Source organism: Phyllobates terribilis, unplaced genomic scaffold (assembly GCF_046119375.1).
Source record: "Phyllobates terribilis strain yellow unplaced genomic scaffold, ASM4611937v1 Scaffold_1__5_contigs__length_1240528914, whole genome shotgun sequence".
NCBI lineage: Eukaryota > Metazoa > Chordata > Amphibia > Anura > Dendrobatidae > Phyllobates > Phyllobates terribilis.
Window position 1 is genome coordinate 513,048,737 of NW_027362761.1, and position 27,803 is coordinate 513,076,539.

General features: G+C 47.7%; 1 protein-coding gene across 2 annotated transcripts in view; it reads right to left on the reverse strand.

The window, feature by feature from the left end:
- The window catches only part of NDUFAF2 (NADH:ubiquinone oxidoreductase complex assembly factor 2), a 109,305-nt gene that overhangs the window by 20,822 nt on the left and 60,680 nt on the right, over positions 1–27,803 (reverse strand). Inside the window, exons 2-4 of one of the 2 annotated variants that reach the window (XM_073680263.1) lie at positions 27,260–27,349; positions 4,855–4,896; positions 2,418–2,458 (exon numbers count right to left, since the gene is read on the reverse strand). In XM_073680263.1, the coding sequence (XP_073536364.1) occupies positions 2,418–2,458; positions 4,855–4,896; positions 27,260–27,349 (173 nt within the window). The remainder of the gene's footprint in view (positions 1–2,417; positions 2,459–4,854; positions 4,897–27,259; positions 27,350–27,803) is intronic. The other variant, XM_073680264.1, reaches the window with a different exon arrangement.

Below are 27,803 nucleotides of genomic sequence, written 5' to 3' on the forward strand. Positions count from 1 at the left end.
CACCTTTTCTGCGTCGCACAAAGACACGTTGGTTGGAACCAAAGATCTCAAATTTAGACTCATCAGACCAAAGCACAGATTTCCACTGGTCTAATGTCCATTCCTTGTTTTCTTTAGCCCAAACAAGTCTCTTCTGCTTGTTGGCTGTCCTTAGCAATGGTTTCCTAGCAGCTAATTTACCATGAAGGCCTGCTGCACAAAGTCTCCTCTTAACAGTTGTTGTAGAGATGTGTCTGCTGCTAGAACTCTGTGTGGCATTGACCTGGTCTCTAATCTGAGCTGCTGTTAACCTGCGATTTCTGAGGCTGGTGACTTGGATAAACTTATCCTCAGAAGCAGAGGTGACTCTTGGTCTTCCTTTTCAGGGGTGGTCCTCATGTGAGCCAGTTTCTTTGTAGCGCTTGATGGTTTTTGCAACTGCACTTAGGGACACTTTCAAAGTTTTCCCAATTTTTCGCACTGACTGACCTTCATTTCTTAAAGTAATGATGGCCGCTCGTTTTTCTTTACTTAGCTGCTTTTTTCTTGCCATAATACAAATTCTAACAGTCTATTCAGTAGGACTATCAGCTGTGTATCCACCAGACTTCTGAACAATACAACTGATGGTCCCAACCCCATTTATAAGGCAAGAAATCCCACTTATTAAACCTGACAGGGCACACCTGTGAAGTGAAAACCATTTCTGGTGACTACCTCTTGAAGCTCATCAAGAGAATGCCAAGAGTGTGCAAAGCAGTCATCAAAGCAAAAGGTGGCTACTTTGTAGAACCTAGAATATAAGACATATTTTCAGTTGTTTCACACTTTTTTGTTAAGTATATAATTCCACATGTGTTAATTCATAGTTTTGATGCCTTCAGTGTGAATGTACAATTTTCAAAGTCATGAAAATACAGAAAAATCTTTAAATGAGAAGGTGTGTCCAAACTTTTGGTCTGTACTGTATATAGTTAGCCCTAACACCTTGTCTTTCATAGTAGATGATTGATGTAGGTATGGACAGTACAGCTTGTCTGTGAATATAGGCAGATAGGTCTGCCCGTCTCTGTAAATGTAGGCACTGATAGTACTGCCTCCTTGTTGTCTTTCCTAGTGAATAATGTACAGAGAGGCAAGGAGAGACAGGGGCCTATCTGTACAACCTGGAAATAATGTAGGAACAGAATATTACCCACCTGTAATCAGGGCTGTGGAGTCGGAGTCGTGGAGTCTGTGCCCATTTTGGTGGAGTCGGAGTCGGTATAAAATGGACCAACTCCGACTCCTAAAATACATAATAAATTGGGCATAGTAGTTCAATGCAGTTTGTGGGGAATATTTTTTCATAAGAATTTGGGAAAGTTATGAAATGTCCTATAAATGTCTGTCCTATTCCTGATCTAAGGGTCTAGACTTTTAGCGGAGATGAATCTGTGCTACAGTAAATTTATCAATTAAACATGAGCCATGTATGACGGAGTCGGAGTCGTGGGCTTGGAAATTGAAGAGTCAAAGTCGGAGGTTTGGCTTACCGACTCCACAGCCCTGGTTGTAATGATGTAGGTTCAGTATAGTCTCAGTCTTCCCTGTAAATTTAGGCACAGTTAGTGCAGCCCCTTGTAAATTTATACGTGGATTGTAAGGCCCCTGTCCCTATCTGTAAGCACATAAAGTATTGCCTTCCTGCCTCTCCCTATACATTTTATGTATATATGGGAATATTGCCGTATACCTTCCACAATAATGCAGCAAGCACATGACATGAGCGACTCGTCCTGACGGAGAAGGAGATGGACACTTGCAACCATGGCATTATTTTTTGGGTGGTCTTCAATTTCTTGCTATAAATTGTAGGAAGAACTTCAGTAAGTGAATGTAGATTTTCCTTTCTATGTGCCATATTACATAAGAAGGATTTTCTATTTTTCCAGTTACATATTTCCTAATTATCAGAAGAGCTTTCTTCACTTCCTTACATATTTACCACCCGGCAAATGGTGAAGCGGATACTGCCATCAAGAGGATACGTGAAGAGAGGAGGAGATAGAAGGGATCGAGAAATAAAAAGTTTGACGATCACAGTGAAAGTTATAAAGGTTGTAAAGGAAGGCTGATACATTGTGACGCTGGGGTCCTGGCTCAAATCCTACCAAGGAAATAATCTCCACGGAGTTTGCATGTTCTTGCCATGGGTCTTCTCTCGATGTTCAAAAACATTCTGATAGGTAAATGGCTTTTTATGAATGACACTATGGTGCCCACGGAGGCTGAGTACGGGAGATTTTCACCATAGACCGTTATAGCATAGCCACATATTCCACAATTGTCATAGTGCTACATGCCAACTCTAAAATGGGGAGACGACCTCACCAGATGGGACAGGAGGTAGGGGAATCCTTATTTCTTGATAAAATTACTTTTATTTAGAACCTCACCTCAATTGTCGGAGGGTCTTTCCTTTTTCCTCTGATCCACGCTACAATAAAAAAGAGAAGAAGGAACTTTAGACAGAAATAAAATGAGGATTTCGATTTCAGATGTGAAAGCTCGAGCAACATCAATCTTCAAGAACAAACAAAAGAATTCTAAAAAAGATCCCGACGCTTCAGACTTCTGCAGATGGGATGCTAATGAATTTTTTAGTATAGTTAAAAATATGTTTATGCTGGAGATATTCCCCGATGTATGAAGGAACCTCTAAAAGCTGCCATTACCTGCCTGTTATTTACTTGTATGCTTTCAGACTGCAGTCTAAATCACACATTGGGAATAAATCAATCCTTGCACTAAGCTGTGGATACAAACCAATGTACTGAAAATAACAGAATAATATCAGTAACGCATCACTTATGAAGGGCTATTTACCACACCTCGTCATCTCCGTTCCACCCATACGGACAATATGGACTAAAGTTACTGCTTTCTAGTACTTGTTTGGACCGCCCGTAGAGCCCAAATTGGAAGCGATTTCACATTTTTGCTTGACACATTATTTAATAAAAGTCTGGATACCTGCAGCCTCTATTAATGGAAGCTTAAAGGGGTTTTACAATGTGACTAAGAACTAATAAGCAGGTAAACTACCTGCCCGTCCGCTGGCACAGACTGCTCCGGCTGGCGATTCAGCAGTTTCTGTTGACGTCACATTGACAGAGCAGAGGCTTCTCTTCCTCTGTGCTCTACTGATGGGGTGTGACTGCTGACATAATGCTGACTGACCGTTGGCTCCCCGCTGCCTAACTGTGGGGAGCTGGAGCTCAATCCACATTAAGTCGGCAGTCATGCTCCACCGACAGAGCAGCCTGGAAGAGTAATAACTGCTCTGTTGACGTGGAGCAGCTGAATAACGGGCAGGAGCGGTCTATGTTCGCTCTGAGCCGGAGTTGGGTAGTGCAGGCAGGTACTTGCCTCTGTTAGTAACTACCTGCCTATTATTTTTTTTACTATGGGCCTAAAAACTAAGTACTGGACAACGACTCTTAACCAGACATTTGTTTCCTCTTTTATAAATTACTGCAACTGGATTGTTTACCCTTTAAAGAGTTTTCTGTCCATTTTTTATTTCACCTCCATCTTGCAGAATACCTGATAAAAATCACCTTACAGTAGTCCTGTGCCGTATGCACATGGTGCAGAGAGGTCCATGGAGCGGGCCTGGACCATACATGGTGCCACCTGCAATCCTGACAATCCAGGATCCTTTTGCATCTTATGGACACAGAAATAATGGATCAGCACTCCGTTAGCACGGTGTACGTGGAGTAAAATATGCAGGAAGGAACTAATTCCCGGCATTCACGTGTTCAGTGAATAATTGCTCTTTTATTTCATTACTCCAAAGGACGTTTCAGCCTGTCCCAGGCTTTTTTCAACAATGTAGTCAACATACAATCACTAGTTTATAAAGCGTTACACCTCGGAAGTGACATCATATGCAAAACACAAAAAAACCTCCTACCAAATATAATACTTTATATATAAATCCCATATAACAATTCAAAATTACAAAAAAAATTATATTATTCACAATTACATAGGCAACATTGTATTAGATATAATTATTCAGAACTAGATGAATGAATCACATATTATACAAAAAATAATAATTCTACAATATTATAGTATATCAAATTTATTCCATTAGTTCTTTTAAATTACCGTAGTTCTCCTCTATTAAATTTATGTATTCAATTTACTAATATCAAATTGAAATATGATTATCCCATTATATTCTATCATATATATAAAAAAATATTTTTTTTCTTTTTCTCTTTCCCTTTCCTTTCCATTGAGATAAAAATATCCCCCGCTTTTGCATCTTATTGAAGGAGGCGTGTGTGTAGGGGGGCATCCGCACCATTTCCGCTGAGCGTATACATATAGAACAGTATTTTTCCACTGCCCTGAATAGGGCAATGGGAAACATGTATGCGTCAGGATTCAGCCTAATGACAAATATACAAGACAACACAATGGCCAACATAGGGCATGCCATCCGCATCATTCATACACACAGGGGCTGGATTGTCAGTCTTGGTACGCCATCACCCATTGGACTGTTCCAAACTGATTTGCAGCATAGTGGAGAGAGAAAAGTATAAGCTATATTCTTTTATTATGTATGATGGGCTGAAATAAAAGCATTGTTAGAGAGTTATAGGGGTTCTTCCCTAGAAGTGATAATCTTATGGAATTTTTCATGCCATCTAAGGGCGCATGGTACTTTTTTGGGGATTCTCATGGGTTTGCCCCCCCACGTAGGATGTATCAACAGCAAAAAAAAAGTTTCAATTTTGTAGCAGGAATGCTGTGTATTTGCTGCATGTTTTTCCCCTCGCTTTGAGAGCGGTTAAACCCATAGCATAGGCTGACCTGCTAATGCTGAAGTTGCAATTTCTTCTGCAGCTCTTCCTTCTGAGGGGGGTAAAATAAAAAAAAACAAAAAATCAGGAAGTCATATGGACCCCAATCCAGTACCAATAAAAACTACGATATTGCTACAAAAATCAACCCCTCCTACAACTCTTACTGACTATGAAAGTTATTACTCCAACCCATTTATTTTGCTTTTTTTAAGTAGTAAAGAAGAAAAATAAAGACAAAGTTTGTGTCACCATAATCATACTAAGGCCTTATTCAGACGTCCTTGTTACACGTACATGTTCTATCACTGATTTTGACGGATACAACACGTACCCATTATAATCTATGGGGTTGTTCATATGCCTGTGTTTTTTAGCGGACCGTGCGTCTTTGCAAAACTATTGGAGATATGTGCGTTTTTTTTCTAGCAGATTGGATGAAAAGCGCCAATACAAGTTGTGACAAATTCATTGGCAAAGTACTGGAGGGGAGATATGTTTCACTGAGGCTATTAGCTTCAGTGATGTGAAACGTTGAAGTTTTCTCCAGCATGTTATTTGCTGAGGGGTTAATCGGCCATTTTTAATGGGCTAGGTTTTTATGTGAACAGTTGTAGAGCACCCGCTGTTCACCATATCTCCACCCCAGGGTGTGGTCTGGGCTATAACTAGCCGGCCTTTTGTATCATTCATTGTTCAGTAGGGCTGGAGAGAGGAACTCCAGCGCTTTGCGTCCTGACAAGGAAAAGCTGAACCGTTTGTTTGCTAAACTCTGAGCGGATGGATCCCAGCTAACACAAAGACTGTGCTTTGTGCTACAATTTTGTTCTCTGGTTTTTGCACAAAGGGCCATGTTTATTTTTACTTCACCACGGTTTATGCTGCCTGTATAATAAACCTGGGAAGAATTTAAAGAGACAGTGTTCCCGTGTCTACCTCAGTTTGCTGTCGAGTGAGCCAATCTACCACAAAGTCTATGGGTCCACGAAAAACAAGTACAGCACACGGATAGCATCAGTGTGCCGTCCAAGTTTAACATTGCAAAGTATTGGAGAAGCTTTATCATTTATTTATCCATACATGAAAAACACTGATGAAATAGACGACACACGAGTCCAAAACACTGATGACACACACAAAAAAATGCTGCGCAAGTGAAAAACACTGACGTCTGAATGAGGCCTAACACATAGGACTAGGTCAATTGTACCACAGACGATGTTGCAAAAAAAACAAACACCATAGAATGAAGGCAGAATTTCTTTTCTTTCAATTCCACCCCACTTGGATTTTTTTCTCCATTTCTCTGTAAATAGTAAGGTAACATAAAAACTACAACTGGCCCCGCAAAAACAATCCCTGAAATGGCTAAATGAACGGAAAAATAAAAAAAAGTTATCACTCTTAAAAGGCAGGGAGGAAAAAATGAAAGTAAAAAAAAAACCCAAAAAACTAAATATGGCCATTAGAGGTGGTGATAATTGATTTGCACGTCCCATTCCACTGGCCACGACAGTAGTCTGTAGTTGCCACACGGGAGCAGAAGTACAGTACTACCTCTTACCTGATAGCATCCGTGGCTCTTCTTTAGCCGGCCAGGCAGACGGTACCAGGCCGTCTGATCAACAGAAAATCCGCGGTCATCAGCAGGTAGGAGGCAATACTCCTGCCGCCATGCACCAACCACAGACCACGGTCGTGGCTGATACAATGGAATGTGCAAGTCGTTTTGCACCACCTTTAATGGCAGTGTCTCCATCAGGTTAGTAGTAGATTCACAGGTAGAGCATTATGTTTGATATATTTTATTATTTATATATATACACTGCTCAAAAAAATAAAGGGAACACTTAAACAACAGAATATAACTCTAAGTAAATCAAACTTCTGTGAAATCAAACTGTCCACTTAGGAAGTAACACTGATTGACAATCAATTTCACATGCTGTTGTGCAAATGGAATAGACAATAGATGGAAATTATTGGCAATTATCAAGACACACTCAATAAAGGAGTGGTTCTGCAGGTGGGGACCACAGAGCACATCTCAGTACCAATGCTTTCTGGCTGATGCTTTGGTCACTTTTGAATGTTGGTTGTGCTTTCACACTGGTGGTAGCATGAGACGGACTCTACAACCCACAGAAGTTGCTCAGGTAGTGCAGCTCATCCAGGATGGCACATCAATGCGAGCTGTGGCAAGAAGGTTTGCTGTGTTTGTCAGCGTAGTGTCCAGAGTCTGGAGGCGCTACCAGGAGACAGGCCAGTACACCAGGAGACGTGGAGAGGGCCATAGGAGGGCAACAACCCAGCAGCAGGACCGCTACCTCGGCCTTTGTGCAAGGAGGAACAGGAGGAGCACTGCCAGAGCCCTGCAAAATGACCTCCAGCAGGCCACAAATGTGCGTGTGTCTGCTCAAACGGTTAGAAACCGACTCCATGAGGGTGGTATGAGGGCCCGACGTCCACAGATGGGGGTTGTGCTCACAGCCCAACACCGTGCAGGACGCTTGGCATTTGCCACATAACACCAGGATTGGCAAAGTCGCCATTGGTGCCCTGTGCTCTTCACAAATTAAAGCAGGTTCACACTGACAGATGTGACAGAGTCTGGAGACGCCGTTGAGAGCGATCTGCTGCCTGCAACATCCTTCAGCATGACTGGTTTGGCAGTGGGTCAGTAATGGTGTGGGGTGGCATTTCTTTGGAGGGCCACACAGCCCTTCATGTGCTCGCCAGAGGTAGCCTGACTGCCATTAGGTACCAAGATGAGATCCTCAGACCCCTTGTGAGACCACATGCTGGTGCGGTTGGCCCTGGGTTGCTCCTAATGCAGGACAATGCCAGACCTCATGTGGCTGGAGCGTGTGTCAGCAGTTCCTGCAAGATGAAGGCATTGAAGCTATGGACTGGCCCGCCCGTTCCCCAGACCTGAATCCGATTGAGCACATCTGGGACATCATGTCTCGCTCCATCCACCAATGTCATGTTGCACCACAGACTGTCCAGGAGTTGACGGATGCTTTAGTCCAGGTCTGGGAGGAGATCCCACAGGACACCATCCGCAACTTCATCAGGAGCATGCCCAGGCATTGTAGGGAGGTCATACAGGCACGTGGAGGCCACACACAATACTGAGCCTCATTTTGACTTGTTTTAAGGACATTACATCAAAGTTGGATCAGCCTGTAGTGTGTTTTTCCGCTTTAATTTTGGGGGTGACTCCAAATCCAGGCCTCCATTGGTTAATAAATTTTCTTTTCCATTGATGATTTTTGAGTGATTGTTGTCAGCACATTCAACTTTGTACAGAACAAAGTATATGAGAATATTTCATTCATTCAGATTGTTATAGCAGAAGATGGAGTCCCTCAAGTTTAAAGGCCCCATCTATGCTATATAAGTCTGACAGTTATTTTAGGTAGAAAACAACAGCAAGCTGAAATGTTCCTTCTTGTATCAATAGCGTGTCCTTGCTAAGAAGATAACGTGTCCTCCCTGGCCAGATGTTTCTTCTTGTAGCGATAATGTGTTCTTGCAAGAAGATAATGTGGCCTTGCTAACCAGATACGTCTAATTAAATATTTGAAAGCATACAGAAACTAGCTTTTTCGCTTGTTCAGCTAAACTGTATAATCGAACCATATATGGTAAATCCGTTTCCTGCCTTCAGGGTGTATATTAGCCCTGTGTTTTGTAATAAAGTTTAGAGCATGTTTAGACACAAACATCCTTGTCCTGTGTCTCATTCTCTCCGATATCGTAATCCAAAGGATAGAAGACCCAAAATGCAGTGACGACAGCTGGCGCCTCGAACAGGGACCTTGAGTTAAATCTACCCAGGGGTGCTTGATCGGTCCGAGACGTGGGACGAGTGAAGCTCTCTGTTGGTGATATATACAGCGCTGAGGTAAGAATAACTGTTATATTCTACCTAAATTATATCACTGCATAGAAGAGACTCCGTCACCCCCGAGCGGTCGGCTCCCAGGTAATTCACAGATTGTTGTTTGGCTCAGGTCCCTTTGAACCAGTAGAATCTCCCTCAGATAAATTGACAGTCCTGCCTTCTATCCTTTGGAGAATTTAAGAATGAAAGTATGGATCCAATAATTGTGGTGTGGGTGTGTCTCGGAATTGATGTTTTTGGTCTGTTTTTCTGGCTGGCGTATAAGTCCTAGAGAGGCTAGTAGTGGAATGGTTCAGAAACCTTTGTGGCCCATTGTCTAAGTGACCATTGTCTAAGTGACTGAGGAGTCTCTTCTAGGTGAGGAGAACCGAAAATATGGGGAACCAAAAGGCCAAGGAAGGCATTATAGCCAAAGACTTAGTAGTACGCAGAGAAGGGAAACAGGCACTGATTGGAATTGACAAAATATTGTGTAAAGCGGGAATGAATGAGAATGGAGAGATGAATGGAGAGAAATGGAAATCCTTCTTTAACTCCTATCATGGATGGCTGAAAGATAAGGGTCTGTTAGGGACAGTAGATGTATGGATGAATGCATGCGCTCATTTTGAAGGAAAGATTGAAGAACTAGGAGACGGACGTTACAGACTGACAAAAACTGGAATGACAGATTTTCCTCCCTGTCCGCTCACGACGTCACCCCCACCCCAGTACCAGAATTCCCAGGAACCTTAAATGTTGGGTTTGCCCCAGATGTGGACAGCAGAATCCCTTGACAGTAGACATCTGTGTGGCATGTGGAGGACCGAGACCCCACCCAGCTAGTCTATTCCCAATGAGGACGGTAGTTGTGCCAGGAGCACCGGGAGCAGCAGCAGCAGCAGCGGGGGGGGGACGCAGTGGTTCCAGGTCAGGAAGCTCGTACAATGTTAATGTATAGTCGGGTTTTGCCAGAATGATCACCACCATACAGGATACGTACCATGCCACTAGAATAGATCTGCAAGGGGTAATTAAGGGGAAATTGGCAGATGAAGCTCGGTATGACAGACTGACGGACGAAACTTATAAACAATATGACAATAGAACGGGCCCTGATGTAGCGGAGGCTAATGATGCAGCAGCAGGGGTTCTGTACGCAAAAGCGTTGGTAAAAGCATGTCAAGACAGGCAAGCAGAAAAGCAAGTTACACTAGAAGATAGAGTGCAGGGGAAGGAGGAAGATCCTAAGGATTATTTCTATGCACTAAAGAAAACCTGGTCAGAAATGGGGTTCAACCCCGGAAATAAGACTAGTGAGAGGGTATTAGCAAGTACTTTCATGAATGGACTAAAGAAAGATTGCAGAGAAGGTAAAAGCAAGTACACCGGACTGGAGATCAGTGAAGGCAGAAGATTTAGCTACAATAGCTCAGGGGGCACAGCATGACATAGAGCAGGCAAAGAGAGCTGCCAGAGTACACATAGTAGAGACTACCCCTAGAAACAACAGAGACAAAGGACGGACTGCAGGAGGGGGACAGAGACTATGTTACGGATGTAAAAAGCCAGGACATTTTAGAAAGAACTGTAGGACCAACCCGTATCCAAATGCTCAGAGTACGGGTCCTCCAGCCGACCAAACAACGCCCCCATAGGATGAGGGTAGCTTGCACATGAACCCCCTCATCTCCTTACCCCCAACTCCCAGTTGTATAGTGCAGGTGAACCTACCAGGGGGACATGAAATCGATTTCCAAGTAGATACGGGGGCCGACAATTCACTAATTACGCAAGGTGATTGGCCATACACGGACACTGATTTTTCACATCATGTCATTGCCACCCCCTTCAATTCCCCGTCTATCCTGCTCCCTGTCACCAAGAGAATTCCCCTGCAAATTCAAGGAGCTACTGTACATAGCCAGCTCATGGTATCGCCCCAAGGCCAATGTAACCTTTTGGGAAATGATGTGTTGTCCCAATTACAAGCACATATTGAGTATCATCCCGATGGCACTGTCACCATGACCCCAGGTTTAAAACCAAGTACCTTTTGCAAAATTATGTCACTAGATATTGCCAGCATAGAAGAGACAAATGAGTTTCCCCCGATATTGGAGCATGCTGTACCACATGATTTTTGGGCCTCAGACAAAACAGATGTTGGTAGGTTAAGAGTTCAACCAGTAATAGTAAAATTAAAACCAGGAGCCATCTTGCCTCAACAGAAGCAGTATCCCCTTAGCTCGGCTCAGGAGAATGCCATAGCCCAGCAAGTCCAAAAATTACTACAGAGAGGAGTCCTAGTCAAAACCCAGTCCCCTTGCAACATTCCCCTGTTCCCAGTAAAGAAAAAGAGTGTGCCAGGACAACCAGCCGCATATAGAATGGTCCATGACCTCCGGTTGGTTAACAAAGCCACAGAACTTCTAACACCAGTTGGGCCCAACCCGCATACTCTTCTGTCACATATACCTTCTAACTCTCTTTGCTTTTCAGTGATCGATTTGGCAAATGCATTTTTCAGTGTACCATTACATCCTGACTGCCAGTACTTGTTTGCTTTCACATTTCAGGGCAGTCAATATACATGGACAGTGTTGCCACAGGGTGCCCAGAATTCACCCACAATGTACACTGCAAGTCTGCAGGAAATACTGGAGGGATGGTCTGAACCACATATCGTTGTTTTGCAATATGTCGATGACCTGCTCATTTGTGCCCCCTCCAGGAAACAATGTCATAGTGCAACTATATCGCTTATGTTGTTTCTCTATCACGCTGGCTGCAAGGCATCGAAAGATAAGCTTCAGTTTTGTAAATCTTCAGTCACCTTTTTGGGACATTGCATTACACCAGGAGCTCGTCATTTAACAAATGCACGCAAACAAGCAGTACAGGCATTCACCGTCCCCATTAATGTTGCAGCCCTCAGAACTTTTCTTGGACTGGTCTCCTATTGCAGACAGTGGATTCATGCCGTCTGTTTTAATGCAGCCCCTCTATGACTGTCTTACTCCAACACCTTTTGTACTAACACCAGAGGCAATACACTGTTTTTATTCACTCAAAAACCGTATTTTGGCCGCTCCAGCTTTGGGTACCCCTAATTATGAGCTCCCATTTACTCTGTACCTTCATGAACAAGCTGGACATGCAGCAGGAGTTTTAACTCAAACACACGGTGATAATCAGAGACCTGTTGCCTACTTTAGTGGCAGATTAGATGCGGTAGCGAGAGGTGCACCATCCTGCGTACGTGCTCTGCATGCTGTTGGACTATTACTCCATAAATCCGCAGACATTGTTGTTGACCACCCGCTCACCGTGCTAACACTTCATGATGTCTACACTATATTGAACCAAGTGCAACCCGCTCACCTCTCAGCAGCACGTCATCTCAGGTTACAATGTGCACTGTTAATGCCTCCCAATGTTTCTTTACAGAGGTGTACTACTCTGAATCCAGCAACTTTGTTACCTCTCTCGGAGCTGAAGGAGGGGTCAGGTACTGTGCTTTATAAGGAAGATCCAAGAGAGGAAGTTCCTCATGACTGTGTACAAATAATGGCACAAGAAACGGCAGGTTTACCTACTGTGTTTGAACATGAATTACAAAATGCAGATTTTGAATTTTTTGTAGATGGATCCCGTCATCAGGACGATTCAGGTACTTTCCATACTGGATATGCAGTTGTCTCCCTCAATGCAGTAATCAAGGCAGAACCAATGCTCCTACACCAATCGGCTCAAGAGGCCGAACTTAGGGCCCTAACCGAGGCCTGTAAACTAGCGGAAGGTAGTATTGTTAACATTTACACAGATTCTAGGTACGCATTCGGTATATCGCATGATTTTGGTCCAATATGGAAGTCAAGAGGTTTCCTGACGGCAGCAGGACACCCCATAAAGAATGCTGATGCGGTCCAGCAGTTAATTGATGCACTACAACTACCCAAAAAGGTAGCCGTCATAAAGGTAAGAGCACATACCAGACGCACCGACCAGGTAAGCAGAGGTAACGCGATGGCAGATGCAGCGGCAAAAACAGCAGCCTCTAAGCCGCAACAAGGGTCAACAGTACATCAGATAAGTGCCCCTAAAAACCCCTTTGTGTCGGAGGACATCTTATCCCAAATGCAGGCTCAGGCTCAAAAGGAGGAGGTTGATAAGTGGTTAAAGGAAGGTGCATGCCTGAATGAAGCAAATGGGGTATGGGGGAAAGGGACACGACGATGCCTTCCAAGGGCACTGTACCCAGCAGCTGCCCAGATGCTACATGGGCCGACACACCAATCTAAAACGGCTGTGATGAGTGTGATGCAGAAACATTGGGTGGCACCCGGATTCTCCACCTGTATTGAAAACCAGGTACAAGGGTGCATGATATGTGCTACACATAATCAGGGTAGAGTAGTTAAAACACCACCCAAACACCCCCCCCTGGCCCCTCTATCCATTCCAGAGACTGCAAATTGATTATATTCAGCTGCCAAAGTCAGGATCATGGGAATATGTGTTGGTCTGTATTGATTTGTTCTCAGGATGGCCAGAGGCTTTCCCGATTGCCAAAGCCACGGCTGCGGCAACCGCAAAGAAACTGCTGGCGGAGGTGGTCTGCAGGTATGGGGTACCAGAGGTAATTGAGAGTGACAGAGGTACACACTTCACAGGTGAAATAATGAATGAAGTCATTTCATCTCTAGGAATTCAACAAGCATTCCACACCCCATATCACCCGCAAAGTAGTGGTAAAGTGGAAAGACTGAATGGGACATTGAAATTAAAAATTCAGAAAGCCATGGCTGAGACAGGAAAACCATGGACGGACTGTTTACCGCTTGCTCTTTTTTCAGTAAGATACACGCCTAATAGAAAGACTGGACTCTCTCCATATGAGATATTGTTTGGCAACGTACCCAGCCTAGGGTGTTTCTATCCGCAAGCATTAGAAATGAACAACCATGTGCTAAGTTCCTACGTAAGGGCTTTACACAAAAAGATGAAGCAAGTACATGATAATGTCTTCAGTTCTCTTCCAGATCCAGATCAAGACTCTAGCAGCCATACGCTGCAACCTGGAGACTGGGTGGTTATAAAAAGACACGTGAGGAAAAGCCTAGATCCACGGTTTGACGGACCCTATCATGTTCTGCTGACCACAAGCACAGCCGTTAAGCTAGAGGGAAAAGAGGCCTGGATCCACGCGTCCCATTGCAAAAAGATACTAGGAAAACCAGTGGACAAAGAATGATGACATTGTTTATACTTACCTGCATCCTTGCGACCACAGGTGCATGGACTAGGTTGAGCACCACAGATGGAGACTCATTAAACACCATCTTGCTCTAATCGATGGACTAAAGGAGCAAAACCAGACCATTGCTAACTGTTGGATATGTACACATGCCCCTGTGACGTCCACTAGCATACCCTTTCTCGCTGTCCCAGTCTCATGGGAAGAGATAAACTTTTGGGTGAACTGTTCAGATACTTTGGCCAATAATTCCACACAGAGATTTTCCTTTCTAAATCCCGCAAATTGGTTTAAAGGTATCGGTGGGTGGTTGGCTGGTATAGTGCAAGCTATTTTACAGGTTTTGCTAATGTGCCTTGCGGTTTATTTGGCTTTTAAGCTTTTTCTAATGTGTATTCAGCGTTGTACTAAAAGAAAACAGAGATTCGTATTGATAAATGAAGGAACAAAAGGATGGAATGTTATAGCAGAAGATGGAGTCCCTAAAGTTTAAAGGCCCCATCTATGCTATATAAGTCTGACAGTTATTTTAGGTAGAAAACAACAGCAAGCTGAAATGTTCCTTCTTGTATCAATAGCGTGTCCTTGCTAAGAAGATAATGTGTCCTCCCTGGCCAGATGTTTCTTCTTGTAGCAATAATGTGTTCTTGCAAGAAGATAATGTGGCCTTGCTAACCAGATACGTCTAATTAAATATTTGAAAGCATACAGAAACTAGCTTTTTCGCTTGTTCAGCTAAACTGTATAATCGAACCATATATGGTAAATCCGTTTCCTGCCTTCAGGGTGTATATTAGCCCTGTGTTTTGTAATAAAGTTTAGAGCATGTTTAGACACAAACATCCTTGTCCTGTGTCTCATTCTCTCCGATATCGTAATCCAAAGGATAGAAGACCCAAAATGCAGTGATGACAAGATCTAGGATGTGTCATTTGAGTGTTCCCTTTATTTTTTTGAGCAGTGTATATTGTTTTAGTAATTTACGGTTAGATATCCATCTGTCACAAAGCAGAGTACAATGAACAAGGACACAGATGGGCAAAGGCCACAATCCACGTTTTTTCTTCACCATCACGACAGAGAAAATAATTGATCAGTTACACGACTTTGACAGGAGACTCGAAAGCAGCAAAATGTCAGACAATAAAATTAACTCTCTGGTTAATATGAAGCAGCGCTGGAGGAGACTCCTTGCAGGGCAAGGTACGAGGAAAGTTCAGACTATGTTCTCGATGGCATAACCTTTCCGACAAAGAGAAACTGTGCCATAAATTGGCATTAGAAAGGCCACTGCTTATGAGTCTAAATGAATCGAGTAGTTTGTCAACCTGATTAATGGCAGAATCACATCCTCCTCATCTGTGCTTGGTAAAGGCTGTTTAACAGAAATGGTTAAGTATCTCAAAAAGGTCAAGGTTGCATTCATTTGCGTAATGCATATTTAACATTGTTTAACCCTTACTTTTCTGGCAGGGAATGTAGGGTCTGATGTGAAACGGACCTTGGGATATTGCAACCTGGCGCTGTGGGCATAATTGGCCGACTACTGGTAATGTTATGAGCCTCTAATCGGTAGCACCCGCACCTTCAGGAACGGAGCTCAGAAAAATATGAAAAATTGGACATGGTGCGATCTATGAAAACTGCTGAAAAATATATTACAGAGGTAACAATATGGTCATGAAGATTACCACACATGACGGCTTTTTCTTTTTATATAGTGATCTTCATCCCCATTAACACCTTAGCGACATGTGACATCAGTTTACATCACATGTGCACAGAACATTTATGTAGCTCAGGAGCTGAGCCCGCTCCTTACAACAGGTGCTCAATGTATGATACAGACGACACCCGCCTGCAAGTGCAGTCATAGCAGAAAACGCAGATTTTTAACCCCATGTTAGTACTGCCATATTAGTACTGTTATTAAGGGCTGACAAGTTTTTCAGTCACCTCACACAATTGCAGGGCTGGCGTTGGGTGCAGGCAGACTAGACATCAGCCTAAGGCCCCACTTCCCCAAGGGCCCCCAGCCAGTGGAGTGCCATTAATACTGACATCACATGGCCGCTATGGGGCTCGGTGCCAGCAACCCCCGCATTGCGCATTCAACAGTATCAGCATCATAGATGCTGATACAGTTGAAAGCAATGATGGAGGAGGGAGCATCAGGTGACGCTCCCTCTCCCATCGTTCACCCTCTGCCTCTGATGCAGCGGGCGAGATGCTGAGACGCACTGAAGAGACCGAAACAGCAGGCGAATGAGGAGAGTTAAGTATTTCATATATTTATTTTTTTATACATCAGTGAGTACATGATGGCCATAACATAATACTGCAGGACTGTGTGGGCTGCATTATACTTTATGAGGGGGCTGCAATATACTATATAGGGACTGCATTATACTATATGGGGGCAGCATTATCCTCTATCAAGGACTATGGGGTCTACTTTATACTGTATGGAGGACTATGGGGAATGCATTATACAGTATGAAGAACTATGGAGTGCATTATACTATGGGGAGTGCATTGTACTATATGGAGGACTATGCGGGTCCAATATACAATATGGAGGACTATGGGGAGTGTATTATACTACACTGCTCAAAAAAATAAAGGGAACACTCAAATAACACATCCTAGATCTGAATGAATGAAATATTCTCATTGAATACTTTGTTCTGTACAAAGTTGAATGTGCGGACAACAAAATCACACAAAAATCATCAATGGAAATCACATTTATTAACCAATGGAGGCCTGGATTTGGAGTCACCCCCAAAATTAAAGCGGAAAAACACACTACAGGCTGATCCAACTTTGATGTAATGTCCTTAAAACAAGTCAAAATGAGGCTCAGTATTGTGTGTGGCCTCCACGTGCCTGTATGACCTCCCTACAACGCCTGGGCATGCTCCTGATGAGGTCGGGGATGGTCTCCTGTGGGATCTCCTACCAGACCTGGACTAAAGCATTCGCCAACTCCTGGACAGTCTGTGGTGCAACGTGACTAGGCATGGATGGAGCGAGACATGATGTCCCAGATGTGCTCAATTGGATTCAGGTCTGGGGAACGGGTGAGCCAGTCCATAGCTTCAATGCCTTCATCTTGCAGGAACTGCTGACACACTCCAGCCACATGAGGTCTGGCATTGTCCTGCATTAGGAGCAACCCAGGGCCAACCGCACCAGCATATGGTCTCACAAGGGGTCTGAGGATCTCATCTCGGTTCCCTAATGGCAGTCAGGCTACCTCTGGCGAGCACATGGAGGGCTGTATTGCCCTCCAAATAAATGCCACCCCACACCATTACTGACCCACTGCCAAACCGGTCATGCTGAAGGATGGTGCAGGCAGCAGATCACTCTCCACAGCGTCTCCAGACTCTGTCACGTCTGTCACATGTGCTCAGTGTGAACCTGCTTTCATCTGTGAAGGGCATCAGTGGCGATTTTGCCAATCCTGGTGTTCTGTGGCAAATGCCAAGCGTCCTGCACGGTGTTGGGCTGTGAGCACAACCCACATCTGTGGACGTCAGGCCCTCATACCACCCTCATGGAGTCGGTTTCTAACAGTTTGTGCAGACACAGGCACATTTGTGGCCTGCTGGATGTCATTTTGAAGGGCTCTGGCAGTGCTCCTCCTGTTCCTCCTTGCACAAAGGCGGAGGTAGCGGTCCTGCTGCTGGGTTGTTGCCCTCCTACGGCCCCCTCCACGCCTCCTGGTGTACTGGCCTGTCTCCTGGTAGCGCCTCCAGCCTCTGGACACTACGCTGACAGACACAGCAAACCTTCTTGCCACAACTCGCATTGATGTGCCATCCTGGATGAGCTGCACTACCTGAGCAACTTCTGTGGGTTGTAGAGTCCGTCTCATGCTACCACCAGTGTGAAAGCACGACCAACATTCAAAAGTGACCAAAGCATCAGCCAGAAAGCATTGGTACTGAGATGTGCTCTGTGGTCCCCACCTGCAGAACCACTCCTTTATTGAGTGTGTCTTGATAATTGCCAATAATTTCCATCTATTATCTATTCTATTTGCACAACAGCATGTGAAATTGATTGCCAATCAGTGTTGCTTCCTAAGTGGACAGTTTGATTTCACAGAAGTTTGATTTACTTGGAGTTATATTCTGTTGTTAAAGTGTTCCCTTTATTTTTTTGAGCAGTGTATATTGAGGAAGGATAGGAAGGATATGGTGCTGTGCGTTATACTATATAGAGGACTATGGGGAGTGTATTATACTATATGGAGGGCTATGAGGAGTGCATCATACAATATGGAGGGCTATGAGGAGTGTATTATAATATATGGCGGACTATGGGGAATGTATTATACAGTATGGAGGACTATGGGGAGTGCATTATACTATATGAAGGACTATATGGTGTGCATTATACAATATGGAAGACAATGGGGAGCATTATACTACGTGGAGGACTATGGAGTGTATTATACTAAACAAGCACAATGCTGCCTATTCATGGAGTGATTGGATTGTTTATGCTAGAACAAAAATCATTGTTCTCAGCAGCTCATCGCCGGTGAAAGTTTACTGTATGGGGACAGATTGATCTATTAGTGATTGTTCTGTCCCAATCATTCTTCGTCAGCCGGTGCAAAGAGGCCGGGGAAAGAAGCGTCAATATTGTCGACCACGCTCTGTGTTTCTGTGTGTAGTGCAATATGTTACCAATTGGCCCCACTTTAAACTGTTGCCCCGGGCCCCACTTTGTCTAAAACCAGCCCTGCACAATTGTGAAAGCTTTTATGAAAAAACTTCTCAAGTTTCAAACACTGCCTCTCGCTTGATGTTTTCTGAATTAAGAGGTGAGAGCGTCGGAGAGATGTTTCTTCCACTACTTACCTTCTCCACTGGCGATTCCTCGAAGGACCACAAGTCACCAGGGCAGGCAATCTACCTCGACAACTAAAGTAATTGGGTTACATGCGCATGTTCTCGCCTTGGAGCCCCCTCCTCACTTGTTTCATTAACCTGGGAATGTATTACACGGGGCGCCGTTCTCTATTCTATTTCTTGCTTATTCCTACAACCATGTGACCAACCCCCATAATCTTTACAGTTCAGCAGATCCTATATACACAGGGCGTAGCTTGAAGCTCCTGAGCCACAATGTAAAAACGTTAACAGTTCTCAGCACACGGTACCATATGTCTTTTTTGACACTGCCGACTTCTTCTGTTGCAGAGCGGCCTAAGGACCTTCTCAAATACTATGGCCCATTTGACTGCCACACTTGCACCCTCTAAAGCCATGCCCTGATCTACGGCCTTCATTACTCCTACCCTTTCTCCAACTCCTTTATATTCTACGTGGATTTTTTTCATACCTTCCAAATGTGAAAGTTCTAAAAAAGGGACATGTACTGCAGCGCGCTAAGACACACAGTACAGAACTGCTTTCGTGGACCCCACCACAATGCGTACCACATACAGTAAGATACTCTTCAAAGCCCCCTGACACAGTATGATACCCACAGTGGATGCTCCATGCAGTGTGATGCCTCCACAAACCCCTCCTACACCCACAGTTTAATGTGCCTACAGCCCCAACAGAGCGTGATGCCCCACAGCCCCAACACAGTAAGATGCCCTCATATTCCTCATAGCAGACCTCATGCCAGCATCTCACTTGCCTGCATGTCGGCTCCTCAGCGACTTAGCTGCTCTCTGCTGCCTAGTCACGTGACCGGAGCACGCCACGTCACCAGAAGGTCTTTCAGTCTCTACATGGACGGAATGGTGGAGCAGGGACCTGTTAGCTCCCTGCTCCACCATTGTGTTCAACTATATTACATACCTGTGACCTCCCGGGACAGCTCCTCAAATTTGGGAATGACCTGCTAGATCTGGGACGGTGGAGAGGAATGACTATTTCACTTTGCAGAGGAGAATGATAATTTTATAAGACTTAAATTTCTATAATAGCGCCCTTTTCTCCTTATCTTTATTGCCCAGTATAGTAAAATACAGGCTATAACTTGTGACGATACAAAATGTAGAAGATGATAATGACATGAATAATTTGCATACACAATAGTAAAAATGATCGTGTGCAGAGTAGTCTTTCATTACCGCTTGCTAAAATAAAGATGTGGCGACCTCTCTGCTATATGGCAGGCTACTGGCTTAAATAAAACCCCAGACTCATTAACTTATCTTTTTTTATTCTCTGGACGCTTGAATACGAATTAAATAAGATAAATTGTCTCCATTCTCGGCGTGGTAATGGAGGTTATGAAATTCCATGCAGATTAACGCTTCTCTAATTCCTTCCCGCTTCACTTGACACACACTTTACCAGGCAGAGACTTCTCCTTCTAGGAATAGCTCCGATAAAACAAGAAGATGAAAACGACAGAATGAGCTGGACGCAGCAGGTACCAGGAAAGCTCAAACTCCTATTCAGTCCTAGCTTAAATTCTGCAAAAATACAAAATAAAGTATGTGAACCCAGAAATCTACATTTACATGTATGCGCCCGCAAATCCATTTATATGTTTGGCACCCAAGGTCTATGTAAATACCCATTAACCCATTATTAATATGCAAGTGTGCAAGGATTAGATCAGCCTCATATGGTTAGTAAGCTCTGTGATGTTATGCACCTGTCCCGGATCCGTGCTTTTCTTCCCTCACCCTGGTCCGCTAGACTTTCTTGTGCTCCACTAGACTTTCTTGTGCTCCACATCGGGCTTTGCAGGTAACCCGGCATGCTCCCATGTGTTGAACTTCCAAGGCCTATATAAGGCCTCCCAAGACACACAACCGTGTCTTGGGATTAAGACTTTCTTGTATGACTTTTAGTTTGTCTGTGAACAGTACTTGTCCGTGGTCTCCAGGACTTCACCTGTCTGCGGCTTCCAGTAACCCTTCTACGTGTCTGCCTTCAGCTAACAGGATGTCTACTGTCTGTTTGCTCCTTCCTGGACTTTATTAACATTTTTAGCTTGCCTTTGCTACATGTCCGCCTACGGCTTCCTGGACGTCTCCCGGCTGCCAGCGGTTTCCAGCATCCCGTCTGCATGCCTGTTGTCTCCTGGATGTCTCCCACCTGCCTGTCTGAAGTCTTATGGATGTCTCCCACCTGCCAGCGGTTTCCGGCATTCAGTCTCCTTGCCTATGGTGTCCTTGATGTCTCCCGACTGCCTGCGGCTGACACCATCCCACCTGCCTGTGGGTTCCTGGAAGTTTCCTGCTTGCCTGCGGGTTCCAGCATTCCGCCTCTCTAACTGCAGTTTCCAGTCCCTCAGCTGTCCGTGCTCTAAGTGCTTTACATAGCTGCTGCACCGATGCCTGTGTGCTCACCCGGACCTTGGGCTTGGAGGATCCACCTTACTTAGTGAGCCCACTCAATATAACATGTGACATGTTACATTACAGGTACTAGGAGGTCCTGCGGCCATGGGACATTCAATGTGGCCAATGGCCCGGGAATCCTGTGAACCTTTTTTCTCAACTTTAGTGATAACTTATTAAGAAGGGAAAAACTCTTTAGCCATAGAAACATTTTAAGATATTTATTTCAAAAAGCCACTGCAAAAGAGCTGCAAAATCAAAATGTATTTCCCTGCGGTTTGTGTAGCAGTGCGGCTTCCTGTTACAAATGCTTCTCAATTAGGGAGAAAAAAACAAAACCCCTTTTTATGCAAATACACAACATATTAATTAATGTAAAGTTTAACATAAAGTGACCTTATACTTTATAATGCGTCAGCTCTGATGAAGGAACAGAGATACACAATGCTGCACAAATTATAATAGAGCATCAAACTGTTCAATCAGTGCGAGAATTTCTATGTAAACCTAATCATATTCTTCGCTTCTTCGCCGAACGGATGGTGGAATAAATAAATACCAAGTATAATAACATATTCAGGAGGAATGGACTTCTCTGGTGCTCACAGAAGAGACTTGGACGTGAACCGTCACCTCTCTCCCATTTCTAGAAGTTTAATTATAGCCTCTTCTGCTGGTGATGGTCGTGTGGTGCACTCGCAGCGTTGCCTGTATTAAATAGTCCTGTCTGTGTAGGAGATAGCTGGACATTTCGTACCTATCGAGACCCCGGCATTCTTTCATCTGCGCTTATTTGCATTTTGATTAGTATGCATGAGATTTCCATTGAACCTTTACACTCCTACTGGCACATAATACACTTTAATGAGCATAAAAGTGAGCATGCAAATTAAAACTGCCATTAATCACTAAATGCTACAGGAAATTGGGAGGCTGGAACAAGCTGGCAGTAAAATGCATGCACTCTCCAAATCTCTATAGGCCCTGGCAATGACGGATAGGCTTTCAGGAGCGCGGCTGACACAGTGAGGAGGTAAATAAAATATTCCATCGGCATAGACAATAGGTGACCATTCAGCAGGAGGACTGGGAAAGTGTAATCTGCAGAGTGCATCTTCTACAAACTGCACTACAGGGAAATGAATGATGAAGATGGGGATTAGCTCCTGGAGGTTGGCATCAGACGACACTGCTTTTTATTCAGTCCTGGGCATCTTTAGAATTTGATATTATTTATAAATTATTATATCGAGGCTGGCTAGTTGCCGTTCGGGAGCTACTATTATTTATACCTTCCATTCTAGAGCCTCAATCAAGGATACATAAAGACATGTCTCAGGATGACTACTTTGGTTCATATGGACATCATGGAGTAGAGTCCAATGCTTAAGACGAACCCTCCAAGTCAGAATGGAGAGCCACACAAGAGTAGCTCCTACTCTGGCAGACATTGCCTCGCCATGCCTTACATGGTTGCTAGGTCATTTGAATGGCGGTTTGTAATTTAACATTACTTCTGTGGTTGGCTCGCAGTCCAGTGTAGACGCCGCGACCAGTCGGCCCACAGTCCAGGGTAGACGCCGCGACCAGTCGGCCCACAGTCCAGGGTAGGCGCCGCGACCAGTCGGCCCACAGTCCAGGGTAGGCGCCGCGACCAGTCGGCCCACAGTCCAGGGTAGGCGCCGCGACCAGTCGGCCCACAGTCCAGGGTAGGCGCCGCGACCAGTCGGCCCACAGTCCAGGGTAGGCGCCGCGACCAGTCGGCCCACAGTCCAGGGTAGGCGCCGCGACCAGTCGGCCCACAGTCCAGGGTAGGCGCCGCGACCAGTCGGCCCACAGTCCAGGGTAGGCGCCGCGACCAGTCGGCCCACAGTCCAGGGTAGGCGCAGAGACCAGTCGGCCCACAGTCCAGGGTAGGCGCCGAGACCAGTCGGCCCACAGTCCAGGGTAGGCGCCGAGACCAGTCGGCCCACAGTCCAGGGTAGGCGCCGAGACCAGTCGGCCCACAGTCCAGGGTAAGCGCCGAGACCTTCGGCCCACAGTCCAGGGTAGGCGCCGAGACCAGTCGGCCCACAGTCCAGGGTAGGCGCCGAGACCAGTCGGCCCACAGTCCAGGGTAGACGCCGCGACCAGTCGGCCCACAGTCCAGGGTAGACGCCGCGACCAGTCGGCCCACAGTCCAGGGTAGACGCCGCGACCAGTCGGCCCACAGTCCAGGGTAGGCGCCGCGACCAGTCGGCCCACAGTCCAGGGTAGGCGCCGCGACCAGTCGGCCCACAGTCCAGGGTAGGCGCCGCGACCAGTCGGCCCACAGTCCAGGGTAGGCGCCGCGACCAGTCGGCCCACAGTCCAGGGTAGGCGCCGCGACCAGTCGGCCCACAGTCCAGGGTAGGCGCCGCGACCAGTCGGCCCACAGTCCAGGGTAGGCGCCGCGACCAGTCGGCCCACAGTCCAGGGTAGGCGCCGCGACCAGTCGGCCCACAGTCCAGGGTAGGCGCCGCGACCAGTCGGCCCACAGTCCAGGGTAGGCGCCGCGACCAGTCGGCCCACAGTCCAGGGTAGGCGCCGCGACCAGTCGGCCCACAGTCCAGGGTAGGCGCCGCGACCAGTCGGCCCACAGTCCAGGGTAGGCGCCGCGACCAGTCGGCCCACAGTCCAGGGTAGGCGCCGCGACCAGTCGGCCCACAGTCCAGGGTAGGCGCCGCGACCAGTCGGCCCACAGTCCAGGGTAGGCGCCGCGACCAGTCGGCCCACAGTCCAGGGTAGGCGCCGCGACCAGTCGGCCCACAGTCCAGGGTAGGCGCCGCGACCAGTCGGCCCACAGTCCAGGGTAGGCGCCGCGACCAGTCGGCCCACAGTCCAGGGTAGGCGCCGCGACCAGTCGGCCCACAGTCCAGGGTAGGCGCCGCGACCAGTCGGCCCACAGTCCAGGGTAGGCGCCGCGACCAGTCGGCCCACAGTCCAGGGTAGGCGCCGCGACCAGTCGGCCCACAGTCCAGGGTAGGCGCCGCGACCAGTCGGCCCACAGTCCAGGGTAGGCGCCGCGACCAGTCGGCCCACAGTCCAGGGTAGGCGCCGCGACCAGTCGGCCCACAGTCCAGGGTAGGCGCCGCGACCAGTCGGCCCACAGTCCAGGGTAGGCGCCGCGACCAGTCGGCCCACAGTCCAGGGTAGGCGCCGAGACCAGTCGGCCCACAGTCCAGGGTAGGCGCCGAGACCAGTCGGCCCACAGTCCAGGGTAGACGCCGAGACCAGTCGGCCCACAGTCCAGGGTAGACGCCGAGACCAGTCGGCCCACAGTCCAGGGTAGACGCCGAGACCAGTCGGCCCACAGTCCAGGGTAGACGCCGAGACCAGTCGGCCCACAGTCCAGGGTAGACGCCGAGACCAGTCGGCCCACAGTCCAGGGTAGACGCCGAGACCAGTCGGCCCACAGTCCAGGGTAGACGCCGAGACCAGTCGGCCCACAGTCCAGGGTAGACGCCGAGACCAGTCGGCCCACAGTCCAGGGTAGACGCCGAGACCAGTCGGCCCACAGTCCAGGGTAGACGCCGAGACCAGTCGGCCCACAGTCCAGGGTAGACGCCGAGACCAGTCGGCCCACAGTCCAGGGTAGACGCCGAGACCAGTCGGCCCACAGTCCAGGGTAGACGCCGAGACCAGTCGGCCCACAGTCCAGGGTAGACGCCGAGACCAGTCGGCCCACAGTCCAGGGTAGACGCCGAGACCAGTCGGCCCACAGTCCAGGGTAGACGCCGAGACCAGTCGGCCCACAGTCCAGGGTAGACGCCGAGACCAGTCGGCCCACAGTCCAGGGTAGACGCCGAGACCAGTCGGCCCACAGTCCAGGGTAGACGCCGAGACCAGTCGGTCCAGGGTAGACGCCGAGACCAGTCGGTCCAGGGTAGACGCCGAGACCAGTCGGTCCAGGGTAGACGCCGAGACCAGTCGGTCCAGGGTAGACGCCGAGACCAGTCGGTCCAGGGTAGACGCCGAGACCAGTCGGTCCAGGGTAGACGCCGAGACCAGTCGGTCCAGGGTAGACGCCGAGACCAGTCGGTCCAGGGTAGACGCCGAGACCAGTCGGTCCAGGGTAGACGCCGAGACCAGTCGGTCCAGGGTAGACGCCGAGACCAGTCGGTCCAGGGTAGACGCCGAGACCAGTCGGTCCAGGGTAGACGCCGAGACCAGTCGGTCCAGGGTAGACGCCGAGACCAGTCGGTCCAGGGTAGACGCCGAGACCAGTCGGTCCAGGGTAGACGCCGAGACCAGTCGGTCCAGGGTAGACGCCGAGACCAGTCGGTCCAGGGTAGACGCCGAGACCAGTCGGTCCAGGGTAGACGCCGAGACCAGTCGGTCCAGGGTAGACGCCGAGACCAGTCGGTCCAGGGTAGACGCCGAGACCAGTCGGTCCAGGGTAGACGCCGAGACCAGTCGGTCCAGGGTAGACGCCGAGACCAGTCGGTCCAGGGTAGACGCCGAGACCAGTCGGTCCAGGGTAGACGCCGAGACCAGTCGGTCCAGGGTAGACGCCGAGACCAGTCGGTCCAGGGTAGACGCCGAGACCAGTCGGTCCAGGGTAGACGCCGAGACCAGTCGGTCCAGGGTAGACGCCGAGACCAGTCGGTCCAGGGTAGACGCCGAGACCAGTCGGTCCAGGGTAGACGCCGAGACCAGTCGGTCCAGGGTAGACGCCGAGACCAGTCGGCCCACAGTCCAGGGTAGACGCCGAGACCAGTCGGTCCAGGGTAGACGCCGAGACCAGTCGGCCCACAGTCCAGGGTAGACGCCGAGACCAGTCGGCCCACAGTCCAGGGTAGACGCCGAGACCAGTCGGCCCACAGTCCAGGAAGACGCCGAGACCAGTCGGCCCACAGTCCAGGGTAGACGCCGAGACCAGTCGGCCCACAGTCCAGGGTAGACGCCGAGACCAGTCGGCCCACAGTCCAGGGTAGACGCCGAGACCAGTCGGCCCACAGTCCAGGGTAGACGCCGAGACCAGTCGGCCCACAGTCCAGGGTAGACGCCGAGACCAGTCGGCCCACAGTCCAGGGTAGACGCCGAGACCAGTCGGCCCACAGTCCAGGGTAGACGCCGAGACCAGTCGGCCCACAGTCCAGGGTAGACGCCGAGACCAGTCGGCCCACAGTCCAGGGTAGACGCCGAGACCAGTCGGCCCACAGTCCAGGGTAGACGCCGAGACCAGTCGGCCCACAGTCCAGGGTAGACGCCGAGACCAGTCGGTCCAGGGTAGACGCCGAGACCAGTCGGCCCACAGTCCAGGGTAGACGCCGAGACCAGTCGGCCCACAGTCCAGGGTAGACGCCGAGACCAGTCGGCCCACAGTCCAGGAAGACGCCGAGACCAGTCGGCCCACAGTCCAGGGTAGACGCCGAGACCAGTCGGCCCACAGTCCAGGGTAGACGCCGAGACCAGTCGGCCCACAGTCCAGGGTAGACGCCGAGACCAGTCGGCCCACAGTCCAGGGTAGACGCCGAGACCAGTCGGCCCACAGTCCAGGGTAGACGCCGAGACCAGTCGGCCCACAGTCCAGGGTAGACGCCGAGACCAGTCGGCCCACAGTCCAGGGTAGACGCCGAGACCAGTCGGCCCACAGTCCAGGGTAGACGCCGAGACCAGTCGGCCCACAGTCTAGTGTAGTCGCCGAAACCAGTCGGCCCACAGTCTAGTGTGGACGCCGAAACCAGTCGGCCCACAGTCTAGTGTGGACGCCGAAACCAGTCGGCCCACAGTCTTGTTTAGACGCCACGACCAGGCCACCCGGTCTAGTTTACATTCCGCAATCATTCGGCCCACAGTCTCATATAAACTCTATATATAAACAAAATGTGCAGCTGTCACTAAAGCATCAGAAATTATAGACTATTATTCACCAATAATGAGCATCTAACAAATTAAAACAAAAACCTCATTACCTTCCCACTCTGTAGGAATATGTCCAGTCTCATATAGGTACTCTTCTTTCTGCACAGGATCCACCATTCTTCTAGCTCTAACTGCTTGGCCTAAAAGCAAGATACAGAATAAGTCTTGGATATAGATCATGCTAAGAACTATATATTTAATCATACATATACCATATATATTTATTTAATGAACATTCAATAGGATCAGTAAAGTAACGAATTCAGGTTACAAGCTACAATTAAATCCATGAAATACACCACGGCGCCGTTCTATAAACTGTTTATTTTTACTTAAGGCCACAATTCTTGAGAAATCCAGAAAATGGTTTAAACAAGAGATCATTATGTCTACATGGAAAATTTATGATAGAGTCTTCAAGCACACGTCAGTACCCAGGAGTAAAGGGGGGAGGCTGGCAATCTTGTTCATGGCTTATTAAAGAATAAGGCTAAGTTCACACTTCTATTTGCACATTCCGTTTAAATGAACAGACAAACGGAATTCACGTGAAAAACTAATTTGTTGCTTTACTGATGGAAATGTAAGAATAAG